Here is an 18,881-nt window from a genome sequence, read left to right on the forward strand (position 1 = left end):
GACAGCTGAGGCCAGGAGGGGGCCCAGCCTGTCCTTCAGAGGCTGAGCTTAAAGCCAGGCTATTTTACCCCAGGCCAGTCCCTTCAACACTGCCCTGTCTGCAATCTTAAATTTCCATCTTTTCCCCAAATTGTTCCCCTCTCCCAAGCCCCCTCTCAAGAGAGGCCACCATCACCGTCTCCACTGCCCTGTGACCCACCTTCCCACACCCCACCGGTCCAGTTACAAATGGTGATTTTCTGTTTATTGCTCGAAAACAAAAATCCAGAAGCAAAGGTGGGAAGACTGTGGGTAGGGGACATGGCAGGAAGCGGGTAAGGGCCTTGTCCCAGCTCTCCCCTTTATCCCTCTTCTTCTGACCCTCCAAGGGTCAGAGGTTAGGCCTCGGGCCAGAGCATCTGGGAAGGGCAGAGCCTTCATGACCAAGGGAACAGCAAAGCTCTTGAGTAGTCCTTATGGGATGCCCTGGGCTGGAGGGGCCCCAGGAGTTGCAGCAGAGGCTGAGTTTCCCTCCCAGGGTCCAAAAGTGGGTAGAGTGGGGGGTGGGGAGGAGCAGGCCCCTTGTTTGGCAACTGAGAAGAGGAGGCTTTGGGCACAGGATGCTGGTTTATTTACTGTAGGGTCCCCAGGGCCATCAGAGCCCCCTCGTGGGACCAGGAGACTATTTACACAGCAGAGAGGAAGGGAGCCAGAGACCAGGTCTTGTACCCCTTCCTGCCCAGAATGAGGAGAGGAGGGGCGACCTGGGTCCTGCAGCCTTAGTCCTGACGTTCAGATGGAAACTTCGTACTCTCGTGTATCCTGGAAACAAAGAGATGCCATCAGTTGCTGGAATGGGATGGAGGTGGAGGAGGCAGCAAAATGGAAGGAGGCATCCACAAGGAAGGGAAAAGACTGTGTTTTTAAAATAACTGATCACTGGGAGTTTGGGGACCATGGGGGGTGAATCTGGCCAATGGATGTGTTTGGTTCATCCCACAGTATCTTAAAATCACATAAAAATCTAAATTTCTGGGTTGTCTTGAACAACTGGAAGATCTGGCAATTGGGCCCAGGTTTCTTCCATGGACTGGATGGGGTACAAGTTTTCCAATTAGTCACAGTCCTCACTGCTCCCTATTGGTCCACCTGACCTGGCTTTGTTCATTGATGTGGCCTTTGTAGGCAGCTGCGTTTGCAATTCCCAAGACAGATATTACAGAGACTTTGAGAGAAGGTTATGGAGTCCCTGGGGAGCTGAGGGATGTGGCACTCCAGGGGTAGGGGAAGGGCTTACCCCAGCTTCATACAGTGGATTGCTGAAGTCTGACTCCACCGTGATGGGGCTGTAGGAATGGGAGCCTGAGAAGCCGAAGAGGGATTTTCCCTGTAGCCTGGGAAAGGAAGGAGATAGAGGGGCTTATCGAGAAGTGAGCCCCCAACCCCCCCTCACCCGGGCTTCTGTGCCAGGCAGGCAGGACGTCTGCCCTGGCCAGCAGCTCCCTGAGTCGGGGACTTACTTGGTGTAGTATATGTAGACGCCACTGCCGAGGATGATGACCAAGCCTAGGGGCAGCAGAATGGCCAAGGCGAGGTTCCCACCTTCCAGCTGGCGTGACGGGTCTGTGGTCTGGGTCACTGGAAGGAGGAGGAAAGGCCAGTGAGCTGGGGCTGGGCCCAGCCCTGGGCAATCCCAGCCTCTACCCTGGACCCTGAACCCTAGGCCTCACCCCGCCGGGGGCCTGGCCTCCTGCCCCCGGCCTCTGCCTTGCCCTCCCAACTTGGCCAGGCCTGGATCTCCACCTGTGCCCTTACTGACCTTCCAGTTTTCGGTTGTCCAGGAGCTCCTCATAGGCCACTGCAGGGAGAGGAGGGGGAGGGGACGGGGTCTGAGCCAGGGAGGGAAGGAGGCTGGCTGGGTAGAGGGCCGGGAGCCCAGTGGGGCTGAGCTGGACAGCCTGGTTTCTCTGCCCTCTGCTCAACCTAAACGTGATCCTTCCCTTGGTGGGGGCAGGGGAGGAACAGTCAGAGCAGGGCCTTGGTCCTCCTTCTCCAGACCCCTTGGCCATCTAAACCAACCAGGCCTGTAGGATTTGTCAAAATAGGGAAACTGAGACCTATCCAGAGGGCAAGGGACTGCCAAACCAAAGCCCCCTCTACTACTTCCCTTAGGATAATTCCCATGACCTTGAACTTTCCCAGGGCTTCTGAATATACCTCTGAGGCTGAGAGCCCATAGGAGGTGAATAGGGAGCCCGGCAGGGTCTCAGATTTGCTACCTGACTTTCCCAGCCCTGTCACATCCTGGACACTGCTGTGCCCCCTCCTGCCCTGCCTGCCCAGGCACCTTTGCAGAGCGGGGGCTGGCTGGTCCACTGTGAGGGGTGGCCGGGCACGCAGGTGATGGTGACCTCGCCGATGAGCTCAAAGCCCTCATAGCAGAAGAAGCGCAGAGACTCGCCCGCCTGGTAGTGATGCTTGTACAATGTCTGATAGCCGTTCTCTGGCACCCCGGGGTTCAGGCATGGCTCGTACTTCACTGCAGGGAAGAGGTCAGTCATGGGCCAGCTGCGCTGTTGAGCAGGCCACCCCGCCGCGTGTCCTAGGGTGTCCCCTGACTCACAGGCGCATTTGGGCACCCGGTCGCTCCATTTGGGCGTGCCCGTGTCCCGGCTGTAGCAGGTGAGCACGGCCGCCCCCTCCAGGCTGTACCCCGGCAGACAGCGGTATTGGACGTGGGAGCCAACAGGGAAGCCGGCATCCGAGGTGGTGCGGTGCCCGTTGGTGATCTCACCGGGATCAGCACACGTCATGACTGTCGGCAGGAGGGCAAAGTCAGGGGGAGTCAGGGCCTTCAAAGATCTCCCAGAAGCTTAGAGCTGGGAGAGGCCTGAGTCGTGGGCCATCTCCTCTGGGCAAACCCCCTCACCTCCCACTCCTTCCTCACAATGAAGAGAGCAGGCGTTGGGAAAACTTAAAATTCAATGCATTTTACATATCAGGTTTCTTCCAAATAACAGTGTTTGGGGCAACCTGGGCCTGCATCCTAGCATGAAAGTTGAAATACTCAACCAGAGCAAACCAGCTAAATCCCAGCCGCGTCAGCCCTGCATGGTGAATCATCAGCAGAAGAACAGCTGCCCTCTTTACAGGGGCCCAGCCCTCCTGCTCCCCTCATTTCCATCATTCCCAGACCATCCTGCTCACTTATATTGCCTGCCTGGCCTCTGCGAGCATGTGTTTGCAACCTTGCTGTGGAATAATCCCAGTCAAAGCCATTTCTTATGTATAGACCTGTGCAAGGCACCCAGCTGAATCGTGTTTTACAAACACGATGTCATATACCCCGATGATCCCGAGAAGTCAACGTCACTGTCATCTCCCTTGGGGTTCGGGGCTCAGGGCAGTCAAGTGACTGACCTACGGTCATTCAGCCAGGGAGTGGCAGAGCCGGAACTATTCAGGGTCACAGCCATGGGGCACTGGGCTGAGATTCAGAGATTTGGGGCTCAGCTCAGCTGAAGGCTCAATGTGCTGCCTTGGGCAGGTTCTTGGGCCAGGCCCTATCCTCTCTGGGCCCTGCTTCCATCCCTTCCTCTCCCTGCTGTTTCCTGTCCCTGCCCTGTCCTGTCTGGATCCCAGATTGGACATCCTGTGAATCCTTTCTAGGGATGCAGAGCTGTGTCAACTAGAAAGTTTTCCTTGTGTCCAGTCCAAATCTGGCTTCCTGAATCTTATCCTCATTGGTCCCACTGTTGCTCCTAGGGGCCAGGTGAAAGACCTACAATCGCATATCCTGGTGACAGGCTTCCCAAAATTTGGAGAAAGTGACAAGATGCCACCCGTTTCTGCTCTTCTAAGAGATAAACACTCCCAGCTCCTTTGAATGTCATCTCCTCTGTGAAATCTCCTGCCCTATCTCTGGGACAATTAATCCACCCCTCTTTCCACTTACAGCATCTACTACTTACTCACCATTTATTTGCACCAGGCACTAACATGAAAAACTTTTCATTTGCTTTTCACAATCCTCTATTCCTACTTCAACGATGAAGAGGCCAAAGCCTCAGAGATATTAAGTACCTTGCCTGAAGTCACCCAGTGGTTACCACTCTAATATCCTGAGTTAAGTATCTGTCCCTCTCCCAGACTGTGAGCTGTGTCAGGGTAGGGAGAGTCCCCAACCCCTTCCCGTAACCGCAACCCCTACGCAGCATGGGACTTTAATGACTGGATTAAAATAAACCAAGTTCTCTGACGAGACTGGGCCCCAGCAAAGTGACTCCCTGTAATGTCAAGGGTTGGGGACTGAGAGACTGGAGCAGGACCTAGAACAAGAAGAGATGATGGGGCAGGCGGGGGAAGGGGTGGAACTCAGACTGGGCAGAGGCGGGGCCAGGAGACGATGGGGCGGGGCCACGAAAAGATGAGGCGGAGACCAGAGGAACCAGGGTCAGGACCCAGGACATTGCAAGAGAGAGGGAAGCAATCCTGGGAAGACGAGAGTGGGGACCAGAGGGGACAGTTTTGGGGCACCGAGGAGCAGAGGAGTGGAACCCACTGGACATATAGTTGGAGCCTGAGGAAGATCTAGGCAGGACCTAGAGCGAAGCGATGGATCCAGACAGAACAGGGGCGGGAACAAGAAGAGACGGAGGCAGGGCGCAGAGGGGTGGGCAGGGCCCAAGCGTATCCCTGAAACCCACGTGGGCAGGGGCGGAGCCACGAGAGGACTGAGGCGGGGCCCGGGCTCACTCTTTTGGCAGGCGGGCGGCGCTGCGCTCCAGGACAAGTCCCACTGGCAGGTGAGAATATCGGAGCCGAGCAGCTCATAGCCAGGCTCGCATTGATAAGTAAGCACAGTGCCTCGGATCAGGTCCCCGTGGGAAGCCGTCCTCCAGCCCCACTCCGGGGGCGGCAGCTCGGGGCAAGTGTCGTTCCTCGGGACCTCTGCAGGGGAGAGACAGAGAGTTTCGAGGCTGTCCTGCGACCCAGGGCGCCCTCCCAACTTCGGGGGCCTCTCTGACCTGCGGGACCCCTTCCCGTCTCGGGACCCTAGGCCTCGGTACCTTTGAAGTGCAACACGAAACCCTGGCCCAGGCCTGGGTTTGGGGGTCCGGGCGGTGCCTGGAACTGCAGCGTGAGGTCGGGCCCAGAGGAGAGGAGGCGGCGGCGCGGTTGAGGCCCCCTCAGCTGGGCCAGGACTCGGGCGCTGGGACCGTCACCATCGAATAGTGTCAGCATATCCCCTTCGCGCACATTCAAGCTGCAGGGAGTGAGACCAGATTTGGGGGCTGGGTTACGATCAGCCCCTCCCATCCGGTCCTGCCCAATCCCTAACTCAGCTCTTTAGTAACTCTGCCTATTCTCCAGTCCCACCCCACATTTTCCCATCCCAGGCTTCGGTTTGGATCCGTTATGGGCTTCTCCTCCATGCTAGTCTCTCCAGGTTCCATTTGGTCTGTGGTTCCTCCCGGTTCCTGCTTCTCAATCCCCAACCCGGCTCACTGTTAACGCCTCCCACTTCCCAGTCCCTCCTCCATCACCAGGTGGTGCACGGGCTCAACTCCAACTCTGACCAATCATAGACCCTGCTCATCACCACCCCGCCCAACTCTAGGCCCCGCCTGAGTACCTGCTTTTTGAGCCACGCGCACCTCTGGTTCTGTCCTGGCACAGGACCACCTCACACCAAATTAGCTCACTGGATTTCCCCCACACCCACGCCCATCTTGTGCGCTGCTGCTCATGCAACAGCTTAGGCCTGGGTCCCTGGAAATCACTCCAGTGATGGCCTCAGAAACAGCCAAAGAGAGACTTCAGGCCAGAGCCCCTTTTTCACAATAGCCCCGGAGGAAGGCTGTGTTACCCCATTTACTTGTCCAAGGTTGCTTGAGCAATAAGCGATTTGTACCCAGGTCTACCTGATGTCCCACACCCCTATCCTGAATCCTTAGCTACCTCTTTCATCTGAACATATATTCACTGAATCTCGTGTAGACGCTCGAGCTAGCCAGGCTCAGAATGCAGGCCAGTGTGTTGTCATACGGCACTTGGCTGAGCCCACACGCATCGCACCCTCTGCAGTACCCAAACATACATCTCAACTTGCAGCAAGATGCGCTTCTCTTCTTGGACGTGCAGACCCCACACGCAATCTTGGCCGGGGCTGTAGCTCTGGGGCCAATCCGGAGAGAGGACCACACCAGCTGGCTCTGACAGCTCCCCTCCACACATGGCTAGGGTAGAAAGGATGTCAGATTCAGGACACGGGCGGGCATGCAGTCTCTGTTTCACTACAGTCCTCACCACTCCCAACTGTGTGCCCGAACTGCCTCTCCGCTTTCCCATTATCTGTTACCCACCTGATTCTTGCCACAGCTACTCCTGTTGTGTCCAATCCCCAGCCCCACTCTTAACTAACCCTGCCCAGTCTCCAGCCAGTAAGTCACCACCCGATCCAGGACTTAGGCCAACTCCAGTTCTAGCCGTTGAAGATATTTGGGTTATGACCCCTGAATTCTGTAACAAGCCCATCAACTACTCAGCTAAGAAAACTGAGCCTCTGAAAGGGACAGGAATTAATCTGAGTTTACTAGATTCTCCTTCCTGAATGGCCTTCCTAGGATTCCCAGCTCAGGGGGTAGTCTGTGAACTGATGTCCTGGGGAGGTGGAGGGCTCACCCTTGCAGGCTGGCTCTGTGTCGTTCCAGTGGGGTTCTGTGGGATCCACGCATTCGATGGCATTGGGGGGACCAGGGGGCTCCAGGGCATATCCTGGGAGGCATGAGAAGGTGGCCAGTGCCCCTGGGCGGTACTCAGGGTCCGTGGTGGTGACATTGCCATGTGCCAGGAAGGGGGCGAAGCAGCGATCTTCCTCAAAGGCTATAGAGGAGTCAGTCGCAGGAATTAAGCATTAGGACAGGCCCCTAGGGATCTCAGCCTGGGGAATCAGGCTGATTTCCAGTGTGGTTTGGCCCCCCAGTGAGCTATTTAAAATTGAATGCCCTTGGGCTTAGCCTTCACTTTCTAGTTTCCCCCAAACCCTAACATCCCTCCTTCACATATCTATGTCAGCTCCCTGGCCTCTGGACAGCCAAGTCCCAGCAACTATTCTACAGATGAGGACACTAGGTCTACAAACAAAAGGCCACTTGCCCCATGTCACATAGTAGGGCAGTGGCAGAACCAGAACTCAAGACCAGATTCCTTGATTCCCAAAGAGAGACGTTTGGCTCTGGAAGGTGCAATGGACTGTGGGGAGAGGGTGTCTTTGGGGACCTGGCTCATATAGGTATGTTTACTCCTCAAAGATAACAGTTGGATTCTGATCACCCCTGATTATCTATACGGTGGCTAGAATCCAAAAGTGAGGTAAACACAAAAGCTACTCGGTTTTAACCTTGGACAAATTCAGCAAAAATGAACCTTTGTAGAGCGTTTTAGTTTTTGCCCATCTGATCATATCCTAGCTGCAAAGACTCAGGTAAGACTTGGGTGCCTATGATACAGAAAGAGTCTGAAGCCCATGGAGCAGCAGTGGCCCACAACCATGGAGGCAGGCCTCAAACCTAGAAATTCTCTTTGCACTCGCAGAATCTAGCATGCAATTTTTTTTTCCAGATCCACTGTTCTAGTTCACTGTTACTTAACCCGATAAGGTGTCATGCCCAAATCCTATGCATCCATCAGGGCCAAGTGCCAATTCCCTTTCTCCCTTGATTCATAACAGAAACCAGTCCCTCTCATCTATGGGCATTTCACTTTCTTTGTCTCTTTCCTGCTGCTTTTTGCACAAATCCTCTGCTCCGGCCACAGTGAAACTCTCTATTTCCCAAACATATCAGGTTTTTCTCTACCTCTTCACTGTTGCTCACACTTTTCCTTTCACCTGAAATGCTCATTGCCAATCTTCCTCTTTTAAAATTCTCTCTATCCTATAAGTCCCAGTTCAAATGCCTCCTCCCATGATCACTGACTTCCTTGTTTCTACCTGCCCAGCAGCCAGTTGCCCTTTGTCTGTTAACGGCACTCCTATTTTCACTTTGGGTCACATGCCTTCCCTATTTTCAGTCCATGAGGTTCAGTTAGAGCCAACTAGGGATGGCCATGTGATGTGGATCTGCCAATCATTACACCATCTGCCCATAGCTATGGTGATTGGCTCAGGTATAGACACATGACCTAAGCCAGGGCAATGAAAGTCTTTCCTGGCACTTTTGTCGATGCTTTTAGGAAAGTGGTATACTTTCTTTCTGATGGACTTACTAAAGTTGGTGGTATGTAAATCTGGAACTGCTACGTACACCACAGACTGAGAGTCTGTCTGAGAATGAAGCCAACTGAAAGGAAGGAATGGAGAGATTTAAGTAATTGGTCTCTTGGCTGTGTACCTGGATCCAGCCATACCTGAAGCTTAAGTAGAAAAGGCCATCTCAGGGAATTAGAAGGGATCCTCGTCATTTTGGGATGGGGAGACAAGTCAGTTTTCAGGAATCCAGGCATGGAGATGAGCAGAGATGGAATATGTGCTTGTGACCATGCTTGGGTATCAGGAAGAGGGGAAGGTGCAGGAGTTGGGGTGCCAGGGGAGGGCAGTTACCTTCAAATCGGAGGCTTAGCAGCAGGGGGTTGGCAGGTGTCTCTGAAAGCAGCTCCACATAGAGGGACTGGGCATCACTGATGAGACCCCGCTCTGGGACATCATCCATGTCCGAGTCATAGATCACTGGAGACAGGGGACCGCCCCCTGAGCGCACCATAAGCCTGGGATGGACAGAGGTTGCCAGGAGCTCAGCTTCCCCTCAGAAGCTGCCTCACATCTTTCCTGCTCTCCTAACTTAATTTCCTAGCTTTTATTTTCAAACATTAACTATATGCCATGTACTCTTCTAAGCCTTTACACATTTTATCTCATTTAATTCTCCTAAGAACCCTTGAATCAGAGACTATTATTATCCCTCATTTTATAGATGAGAAAGTTGAGGCACAGAAAGAGCAAATATCCTGCCCAGCATTGCATAGCAACTAGTGACGGAGCCGGGATACCAGTTTGTGAGATAAAGAGTGAGAATAGTGATGATGATGATGGCTCACACATTTATAGTGCTTACTGTGGGCTAGGGCATTCCAAGCACTTTCCATATTATAATGCATCTGTTCTCACAGAAACCTTGAGAGGGAGCAACTCTTAATCCCATTCTGCAGATGACAAAACTGAGGCACAGAGAGGGTTCAGTGATTCGTCTCAGTTTGCACAGCTACACTGCCTAAGAAAGGAAGGACTAACCTGTGTTTGACACAGATACCAACTGGGATTCCCCCGCAGTCTGTCTGACTCCCCACTGCAGCTTCCCTATTTCCTTGAAGCGGAGACCTCTGACCCAAAGCCCAGAACCTCACCGGTCATTGTCCTCATCCAGCGAGACTCTCTCGAAGTGTAGGTGCAGCCGACGTCCCTCTGCTGCTTCAATGACCCAACGGCAGGTGAGGTTGGGCCCTGCGGCTCCCCCAGGCTCAGGGGACACGATGCGGCCAAGTGTAGCATTGTGGATGGTGCCACCACAGGATGCTGTGGGCAGAGGGGGTGCAGGTTAAGGTGACTTGTCTTTCTCCCACCTTCAGAGCTATTGCACCCACACCTTTGCCTGGGACCTGGCCTCGGGATGACCTCGTCCCTACAGGCTCACCCCAGGGCCTTTCTCAGACCACTACCAGGTGAAGAACCAGCCCCGGAACAGAAAAATCCCAGGATGGACACCCGCCCCCCCAGATGGAGATTCTGCTAAAATTAAGACTCCCCAGACATGGACACCCTGGGGTGGGAAGTTATGGGGAGCCTCCCCCAAACTGAAGCTCTCAGATGGAAAATACTCAGGATAAGATCCCAGGATGAAGACCCTTCAGAATAGAGAGTCCCTGATATGGACCCCAAGAATGGTTTCCTCTAGGATGAGGAGTCTCCAAAAGCAGAGACCTCCAGAATGCTGACTCCTCAAATGGGAACCCTCCAGGAATTCCCTGGAAGTCCAGTGGTTAGGACTCTGCACTCCACTGCAAGGGGCACAGGTTTGATCCCTGGTCGAGGAACTGAAATCCCACATGCTGTGCAGCGCGACCAAAAAAAGAAAAAAAAGGGAGCCCTCCAAGTGGGACTTCCCCAGATGGGGAATGCCCCAGCCCCCTGCCAAGGATGGAGACTCCAAGGATAGAGACCCTCATGTGAAGAGCTCCAGATGGAGACCCCAGGATAGGGACCCTTCAGGGTAAAAACCCCTTCAAGATGGCTGCTCCCCAAAGATAAGAGACCCCCAAGACAGGACCCTCCAGTGGGGCTCCCAGGACATAAGATCACACCTATTGTGGTAGGAGACTCACCCATGCAGCTGGGGGGTTCACTGCTCCAGGCTGGCCGGGTGCCATTGAGGCAGATGAGGGTCTCCTCACCCTGCAGCTGGTAGCCTGAATCACAGTGGAAGGTGGCAGTGCCTCCAGGGTGAAGGTCTGTCACACTCACATCCCCATGGGCTGGCCGGGGAGGAAAGCCGCAGCTCAACAGGTAGGCTGGATCAGACAGAGCAGGAGAGGGACTCACTTTCCCATGCCAGCCTCTCTCACTGGTCCCCTAGCACTTCCTACCCTCTTTTCAGGTCCCTCCCTCCTCCAGGGCACAAACTGGCCCCATATTGGAGTCCTTACATGGACACACTGTCTCATGAAGAGGTAATTTCAACATCCCTTATCTCCCCTAATCTTTGTAATCTACCCTCTTTGGCCCCCATTTTATAGATGAGATACCTGAGACTCAAAGAAGCTCTGGACCCTAGCACTCATTTGCTGTGTGACCTCAGGCAAATCAGTTGGCCACTCTGGACCCCATCCAGCTCTAATAATAACAAATAGTATTTGCAGAGCTTGTTCAGCTTCCAAAATGAGTTCATGCAGTGCTTTTGAAGTACTCAGAGAAAGGCTGTGACCCATTTTCCAGATGTGGAAATTGAGGCTCCAAGTTATTAAGTGCCTCATCATTTTCTCCCCTCTACACATACAGACTTTCTTCCGCTGAGGTGTCACTGTGGTATTATACCCTCGGGTTTCATCCAAAGGAGACACAAGAAACTCCTTTAGAAACTATTTTGTCATTAAAGACAAAATACTCAGCACTCCCTAAATGAATCCCGCAGTGAAAGTGAAGTGCTAGGGAAAGCTCTGCTTTCCTTAAGGAATTGGTTTGTCTTCTTTCCTACAGTGAGAACTGTGTAATCTCTCTTTTTGCACTGGCTGCTTGGAAGCTTGGAACCAGATTGAGGCTTGTCCCTAGCAACAATGGCTTGTCCATCCACACTCTATTTTTTTCAAATTTAATAAGCATTACCTCATGCCATGTTTTTCTTATTTATTCTATTTAATTTTGTTGCTTGCATTCTTTTTTGAAAGACTCCTGAAGTTCTTGTGGAATCATATGAGATAAAATAAATAAATAGAAAGTGACTTGGTAATAAATGATGGACTCTGAACTTGATCCTGACAGAGCTCTGTGTGTCTAAGACTAGGCAGTGCTTGGGAATTCCCTGGCGGTCCGGTGGCTAGGACTCCGAGGTTTCACTGTCAAGGGTGCAGGTTCAGTCCCTGATGGGGGAACTAATTTCCCCACAAACTGCATGGTGGCCAAAAAAAAAAAAAAAAAAAGACTAGGCAGGGCTCATCAAAAAGGGCTTCCTGGAGGAAGTACGTCAAAGCTGGGTGTTATAGGAGGGGCAGACTCTGGTGAGGGAGGGGGCTTGGGAGGGACCAGCTTGCCTCGGCCTTTGCTTTTTCTGACTTTCCAGTCCTGAGTGATTCTGTTAGAGACCCGATCTCTCCCTATTTCAAAATTCAACAAGCATTTCCTTGGCTGGATCCCAGGGTCAGAGGTGAAAAAGACTGAGGACTTGCCCTCAGGAGTCCATGGTCTACTAAGATAGACATAAAAACAACCTCTTAAAACACAGTGACTTGAATAAACTTTAGCCTCTGTGATGGCTCTCTACGACCAACAGAATCAAGTCTGATTGACATTCAAGCCCCTTTCACAACTGGGTCCAGCCCAGCCCATCCAGCTTCAGTTCTCAGCACCTACGACCCATATATCCTACACGGTATAGTTTTGTGACTCCTTATGGTCCCACTTCCATATTTTTCCACACAATTTCCCCTACCTGCAAGGCTCTCTTCTCACTTTTTCTCATCTTTCAAGGAGTAATTTAAGTACCACCTCCTCCAGGAAGTCTTCCTGACCCCTCCCCTTTCCAATAGAGTTAATTTTGTTTTTTTTTCTTTTTGCATATACACATTCCACATGCATAATTTTATCATTACATTAATGCCTACCTATTGTCACTGTGAAGCTGAACCAAACATTTTTTATTTTGCTAGGCGAGAAATCTAGCCTAGCTGATCAATTGATGCCGTCAAGAGGCAATGTGGAACAGTGCCTGGATTTGGAGATGGACAGACCTAAGTTCTAGTTCTAGCTTCACAATTTATTAGTTGTATGGCTTTGAGCAGGTGACTTCACCTCTAGGCCCTTTCACCTATAAATGACAATAGCAATTCCTATCATCGAGGATTGGCTTTAAAGAAAAGAAATGCACCAAGCACCTGGAACACAGAAAGTACTCAGAAAATGTTAATCACCTGCCCCTTGGCTTTAATTAATAAATGACTGGGGGTCAGGGACTTGGGGATCTGACTTCTGACTCTGCAATGAATTTGCCAGTGGCTGAAAAATCCATATAAGCTTTGAGGCTTTGTCTTCCTCTCAGAGGTGGAGTTGACAATGGCCACCCCCAGGGCTGCTGTGAGAAGCAAACGAAACAAGAGTTGGTGAAAGGACTTTGTAAATGGGAACATTTGCTGGACTTGGGGTGAGGGGTGATGGAGCCTTTGACCTTTCAGGGAAGCTAATGAGGCCACTGTGGACCAGCGGGCCCAGCTAGTGCAGATTGGGAAGGGCTTAAACAGGGCCTCTGTCCCAAAGGTGCCTGAAGAAGCCGCAGAGCAGGGAAGACCGAGGCAGGTAATGAAGGCCCATTTATGCAATAGCCCTGCTTCCTCAAATGTTCCATTTAGCCTGAAGAGTCCTATTTTCAATGCACTAGGGAAGGGGCTGCTTAAAGGAGCCAGCGGGGAGCCATTTTGTAATATCTGGAGCCCAGTCCTCAGCCTTGGGCCCTCAAGGCAGGCCCTTGCTCCCCAGCACCCAGGCCCTGACCACCAACTACATGTCCCCAGCTCACTGGTCTCTCCATGAATAGGTCTGCTGCTGGGCACCTCCACCTTGCATACCTGACCCACTGGGGCAGGTCCAGAGCAGAGGTCTCAGGAGAGGCTGGAGAGGGTGTGAGGAAGGGATTCGGGTTGTCTGTGTCCTGGATAAAGTCACAAGGGGTCTAGGGTCAGCAGAGCTCACAAGGGCGCAGCAAGGCCATAAGGTGACGTGAAGGGCACAGTGGTCCAACACACAGTTCTCTCTCTGTTTCTGGGCAGAGGAAGGGACTTTGGAGATGACAGCATTGTCTGGAATGGGACCGTGGGCTAGGCCCCTTGCCTCATGTGCACATGTTTGCTAGAATATACACTTGCATCATGGGAAGGTTTCCATACACACAGGCAAATATGGAGGTACACGTGTGAGTAGGCTGTCTGTGGGTGGGTGCTTGCGAATGCAAGCATGCGCAGATACATTCCCTCTTTCCTGCCCCCAGAAGTCACCAGGATCTTTTTAGGTCACAAATTTTGAGGCTGTCACTATCTTGCTTAAAACATTTCAAAATGTCTAAGAACTCCTCACTGAAGCTGGTAAGGCCCTTCGTGATCTAAATCCAACCTACCTCCCAGTCTAGTCGCTTAGCCTACCTCCCCACCACTTTCTGTGCTTTTACTGTAATAGCAATGACGGACATTTTAGAGCCTTCATTGCGTACCAGACAGTATTTTAAGCACTTGACGTGTATTGATTCATTTGATCTTCCTAATAATACCATAAGGTCAGTGTTATGATCCCCATTTTTCAGATAAGACAATGCAGCACAGAAAGGTTAAGTAACTCACCCCAGGTCACACAGCTAGGACAATTCTATCTTCCATGTTGAATTACCTCAAAGCCTCAAGGGGGTCATGTTTTTTTCTCCTCTCTGGGTCTTAGGATGTGTTTTTCCATCCATCGAGACATCTGCCTCCCTCTTTCTCTCCCTCCCACCCTTCCCCTAGCTAAGTCATCTTAGGTGTCAGCTTAGTCATCACCTCCTCCAAGGAGGTGTCCCCATGTTCCTTACAGGGGAAATTTAGCTTCCTTTGACATTTGTTCTCTCTGACCGTGGTTCCTCCATCATAGGGATGAGGGTCCTTATCTCACTGAATTATGATCATCCTGATTATCTGCCCATCTCTCTACCTAGGGTCTAGTTCCCTTTATAACTGGCGTGTTTATTCTTCTCCCCAAGGGTAACACAGGGCCAGTATGAAGTGGGCACTCAATAAACATTTGTTGAGTGGATGGACAAATTGTCACTTGGATGTGTGCACACCCAGACACAGGTCTGTGAGTGTGTGGAATCAATGTGTATAGGTCTCCTCTGAGGATTCTGCCCCGCCACGGTCCTAGTCAGGAGGAAAAGGCCCCAACATTACCCTGTGCTTAGAAGGCTCCTGAAGATGTTCCCTGTGCCCAGTGTGGCCCCTGCCCTCCCACCAGCACTCCAAACTCCTCACCCTGATAGTGGATCCTGAAGCCACCGCCCCTTGGGACCCGTGGGCTCTGGAAGTGCAGGAGCAGCCGGTTGGTTGGACTCCGAAGGACCTGTCCTTCTCCCAGCATGGAGGAGTTAGCCAGGAGTCGGGGGGCCAGGCCTGGGGACCCCCCACCAGCCAGCACCAGAAGTTCCTCCTCCCGAGACAGGTTCAGCGTCTGCACCTAAAGAAGCCAGACCCAGACCCGCCAGGGCAAGTCAGCCAGGGTAGGTGACCCCCTAAGCCCCACTGTCCCTGGCCTTTCTTATTCCCGTGTGTAGCAGCCCAAGCACCATGGTGACATTGGCTAAGTGGTAGAACTCTAGGAGAGTCTGTGAGATTCTCAGAAAACAGATCCACCTGAGCCAGAAAACAAGTTCTCTGGCTCCTAGGCCAAACCTGTGTACACCCCTGGGCCCTGAAGAAAGGACTGGGAGGTTTCACAGTCGTATGCTTAAGTCAAGTTACCTGGATCTCAATGCCGTAGCCAGGGTAGACATGGATGCTGTATGTGCAGTCCAGGAGCCCCAAGGTGCGGCTGGCTGTGCTCCCTAAATCTGGAGACTCCACGTGTCCTTCTCCTTCGGAGATGTTGTTATTACACAGAACTAAAGAGATACAAGTGCTGGGACTGAGAGAATCTCTGTGTTCTTGCCCTCCCAACCAAGCAACTCTGGGGGTCCTCGTCTGTCTTCTCCCCTGCACCCCTCACCATCTTCATGCAATGCTCACTCGCCCACCTGTGCCCAGAACCCCCTTCCCCAACTGTCCTAAGAGATAAAACACATAGAACAGCGCTGCCACATAGTAAGGCTGTGTCAGTGAGCCTTTATTATTATTAAGCAGAAGCCACTCTCCCATCTAGACCCCTTCTTCCACACGTTCCCAGCAGCCTCTCCCCCATCCACACCCTCCTCTTCTCGCACATCCCCTTTCGACCGCCTCACCTGGCCTGGTCACCGTAGTGGTGACGGTTGTTGTGGTGATGATGGTGGTGGTCGTCTCCTCTTCTCCTCCCTCAGGCCCGAGGGGCGGGCCTGGGGAGGCGGGACCGGGAAGGGGCGGGGCCGTAGTTCCTGGGGGCGGGGTCAGCAGGTCCGGCGCGGTGGGGCCTGCCCCCCTGCCTCCCTTAGGGGTTACGGCTGTTGTCAGAGGCCCTGTGCCCGGCTCAGTGGCCCGTGGCAGGGAGGGTGCTGCAAGAGTCTGGCCGGCTGGAGGGGTGGCTATTGTGGGGTCTGGATCAGATCCTGGGACAGTGCGAGGGAAGTCAGGAGACAGGAGGAGCAAACTGATGGGCCTTGGTTGGGGAGCAGGGCTGAGGGAAACTGGGAGTTCCCCACTGAACCCCAAAGACCTCCCCAACAAGGCGCAGGCCCCCCACCTCTCCCTTGCCCACCCAAACTCCCCACCTCCCCCCAAGGCTTCCACAGCCTGCCCCTCCACCCCCTTCTCTTCTCTTCTCTTCTCTGCCCAGGTGCTTCCACTCTGACAGTCTCCTTGAGCTTCTCTCTCTGTCTCCCCATTCAGATCTGGCTTCCTCTCCTGGTTACCCCTTTCTCTTTCCTCTTTTCATTTTGCACTCTCTGGAACACTTGATCTCTCTTTAGTATTCTTATCCCTCTCTGATTTGATGATTCTAGATCTACTAATCTCCACATTTCTCTCTCTTTCTGTGTTTCTTTGCCACTCTATCTCTGATTCTGGTTCTCTGAGTTTCCATCTGCCTTTCTGTTTGCTTGTTTCGTCGGCTCTGTTTCTTGATCATTCTATCTCAATTTCTCTGGCTCTCTGACTGTCTATGTCCAGTTTTGATTCTCTTGAACCATCTCTCTCTGGATCTCTGAATTTCACTGGCCTGGCTCCCCATCTCCCTGAGTTAATGTCCCTCCCTCTGCCTCTATGTTGCTCCTGCCACTCTGGGGGCCTCACCCGGCAAGTAGCCCATCTCTGGGCCCCTCCTCAGCAGGGCCCTATGGAGCAGCTCTGCCAAGGCTTCAGAGGCTACTGTGGGGGTCTCACTTCCAGGCTCCGGCAGTGCCTCCTCCTCCTTCAGGGGCAGACCTAGGAGATGAAGTCGTGTGAGCTCTTCCACTGCCCCACACTCCTTCCTTCTCCAGAAATATCTTTTCCAGAGCTCTTCTTAGCTCTTCAGTCAGCTGGACCAGCAGGAGCTCAGAGGGTCCCAGACTGGGCTGAGAGCCAAGATAGGAAGGGGGGCTCCCAGCTGCCCATCTCACTCCTACCCCTTCCTCTCTCCCTTTTCCCCCAGGCTGTGTGGGCCTTCAGTGAGCACCTTGGACAGCGCCAGCACGGCGGAGAAGAGGCAGGGTGCTACGTTCATTTTCCCCTCAACGGTGTTCTCCCCGCAGATCCCGGCCTCTGCGGAGGGTCTGGCAGCACCTCCCAGCCCTTGCTTCTGCAGTGCCCAGCTTTCTCTCTGGGTTTCTGTCTCTGCAGTGTGGTTCTCTCTCTCTCTCTCTCTCTCTCTCCCCCTCCCTCTCTCCCTCCCTCCCTCTCCTTCTCTGCAGTCTCTGCCCCCTTCCCTGAAGTCTGGCTAGGGGGTCAGAGTGGGGGATTGAATATCTGGCCTTTGAGCACTGCCTCTGTTCATCTGTCTTTGTCCATACGTCCAAGAATATTTGTGTGTGCAGTGCCTGGCATCTCTCCCATCACCTCCATCTCCCACCTAGGTACCCTGCCTGCTTCTGCCGCCTCCGCAGACATCTCCCCGCCCCAACTTCCCCAACCCTTCTTCCTGGATTTAACCCCTGAGACGCTGTTACAAAGCTCCCCTCATTCCTTTCCTCAACTCCTCAAAATATGGGGTTAGGGGCCCCAGGTGCAAGCTCGAAAGCCCCGGCTTGCCCCTTCGCCGTCAGCTGTGCCCCTCCCCTTCCCCCAGGAGCTCAGCAGGCGCAGGATGTTCGGAGAAAGGAAGGTATAGGACACCGCTGGGGGCCTTCCCGGGGGCCCACCCCAAGGCACCCATGTCCTTACCCTGAATCCAGGGACAGCTCAGCAGAATTAGGAACAGCAGCTGGGGAGGTGGCGGATGCTGGGCCCTGGGAGTCCCCATGGCGACTCACACCAATTTCTCTCTTCTGCGCCTCTCCTAAATAATCTAGCTGTCACCCTTCCTCCGTTTCCTTTTATCTTTCCTATTATTTTTTTTTCCTACTAGCAGTTAGCAAGGAGACAATTTCTCTGCCCTTTGGAATGGAGGGGCAGAACTGGGCTGGGGGTCTCCTGGAGCCCACCCTTCTTTGCCCAATCTTCTCTGTCCTCTGCTCTCGAGTCTGTGGGAGAGGGGGCGCGGCTCCGGCTGCAGGGGGTGGGGCCAAGAAGGGCGAAGGAGCTGGGTCGCTTGGGTTACCCTCTGGCTCAGGCTCCTGGGTCCACCGGGCTGGCTGGATTCTAAGCTGCGGGAGTGGGCCGAGACAAAACAGATTCCAGGGACCTAGGGTGGGGTCGAGGATAGGGAGGGTCCCTACTGTGCTCTAGTGGGGCTTGGCGAGGAGGGGAGGGGGTTGCAGAACCTGGAGAGCCGAGGCTCGGGCACTGGAGCTGCGGGAGGGAGAAGCGGAGAAAAGTGTCGAGCCCACGTCAGATCCTGGGGACGGGCTAAGGGAGGGGCCTGGGATTTATTTGGGGGGTTGGGGGGGGGAGGAAGGAGGAGGAAGTGCAGATGGAGGAAGGAGGGACCACATGAGCCAGGGTCGTAATCCTCACTCCCGCGGCCCCTAGGGGAAGCGAAGGAAACTGTGGTCCCAGCAGTAATTATGCCCCCTCCCCCAACCATTCCAGCACATTTGGAATCTGAATCTTTTCTCCCCAGGGTGCCGAGAGGCAGCATAGCTGGGTTTGAGCTTGCGAATCCCCCCAGTATGCCCCCGGCCCACTTCCAGACCATTTTAGAGAAGCTCATGTGGAATGGGCTTTCCCCTCCTCCAGAAGAATGACAAGTTCCTACGTTTGTGAGAAGCCTAAGGGGTGACAGGCCGGGACTTGGGGAGGGGAGACCCCTCTTTTAACGTACAACATGACCCCAGCCAGTTGCCTGGCGGCTTCAACTTTGATCTTTTTCTCCTGGCCTCCTCTCACAAGACCTCTGGAGAGCCCTTTTCAGCACCACC

General features: G+C 53.4%; 1 protein-coding gene across 8 annotated transcripts; it reads right to left on the reverse strand.

Moving 5' to 3' along the window:
• Positions 1-222: 222 nt before the first annotated feature.
• Positions 223-18,356, reverse strand: SEZ6L2 (seizure related 6 homolog like 2). 8 transcript variants are annotated; one of them, XM_057749194.1, is made up of 19 exons: positions 18,285-18,356; positions 17,746-17,860; positions 16,678-16,809; positions 15,696-15,995; positions 15,217-15,356; positions 14,731-14,932; positions 10,357-10,542; positions 9,382-9,550; positions 8,582-8,745; positions 6,664-6,864; positions 6,080-6,218; positions 5,049-5,245; positions 4,735-4,929; positions 2,603-2,794; positions 2,327-2,518; positions 1,799-1,837; positions 1,500-1,617; positions 1,277-1,373; positions 223-801 (listed from the first exon to the last, which is right to left on the reverse strand). In XM_057749194.1, exons 2-19 carry the CDS (start codon positions 17,822-17,824, stop codon positions 772-774), a joined length of 2,772 nt encoding a protein of 923 aa, XP_057605177.1. In that variant the 5' UTR covers positions 17,825-17,860; positions 18,285-18,356; the 3' UTR covers positions 223-771. The 8 variants fall into 8 exon arrangements, with proteins under 8 accessions (XP_057605177.1, XP_057605181.1, XP_057605178.1 ...); XM_057749198.1 differs by lacking the exon at positions 18,285-18,356 and having other exon boundaries at positions 588-801; positions 15,696-15,785; positions 17,746-17,824; XM_057749195.1 differs by lacking the exons at positions 1,799-1,837; positions 18,285-18,356 and having other exon boundaries at positions 588-801; positions 17,746-18,044.
• Between the last annotated feature and the right edge of the window lie 525 nt (positions 18,357-18,881).

The sequence above is a fragment of the Hippopotamus amphibius genome, chromosome 9 (assembly GCF_030028045.1).
Source record: "Hippopotamus amphibius kiboko isolate mHipAmp2 chromosome 9, mHipAmp2.hap2, whole genome shotgun sequence".
NCBI classification, from domain to species: Eukaryota; Metazoa; Chordata; class Mammalia; order Artiodactyla; family Hippopotamidae; genus Hippopotamus; species Hippopotamus amphibius.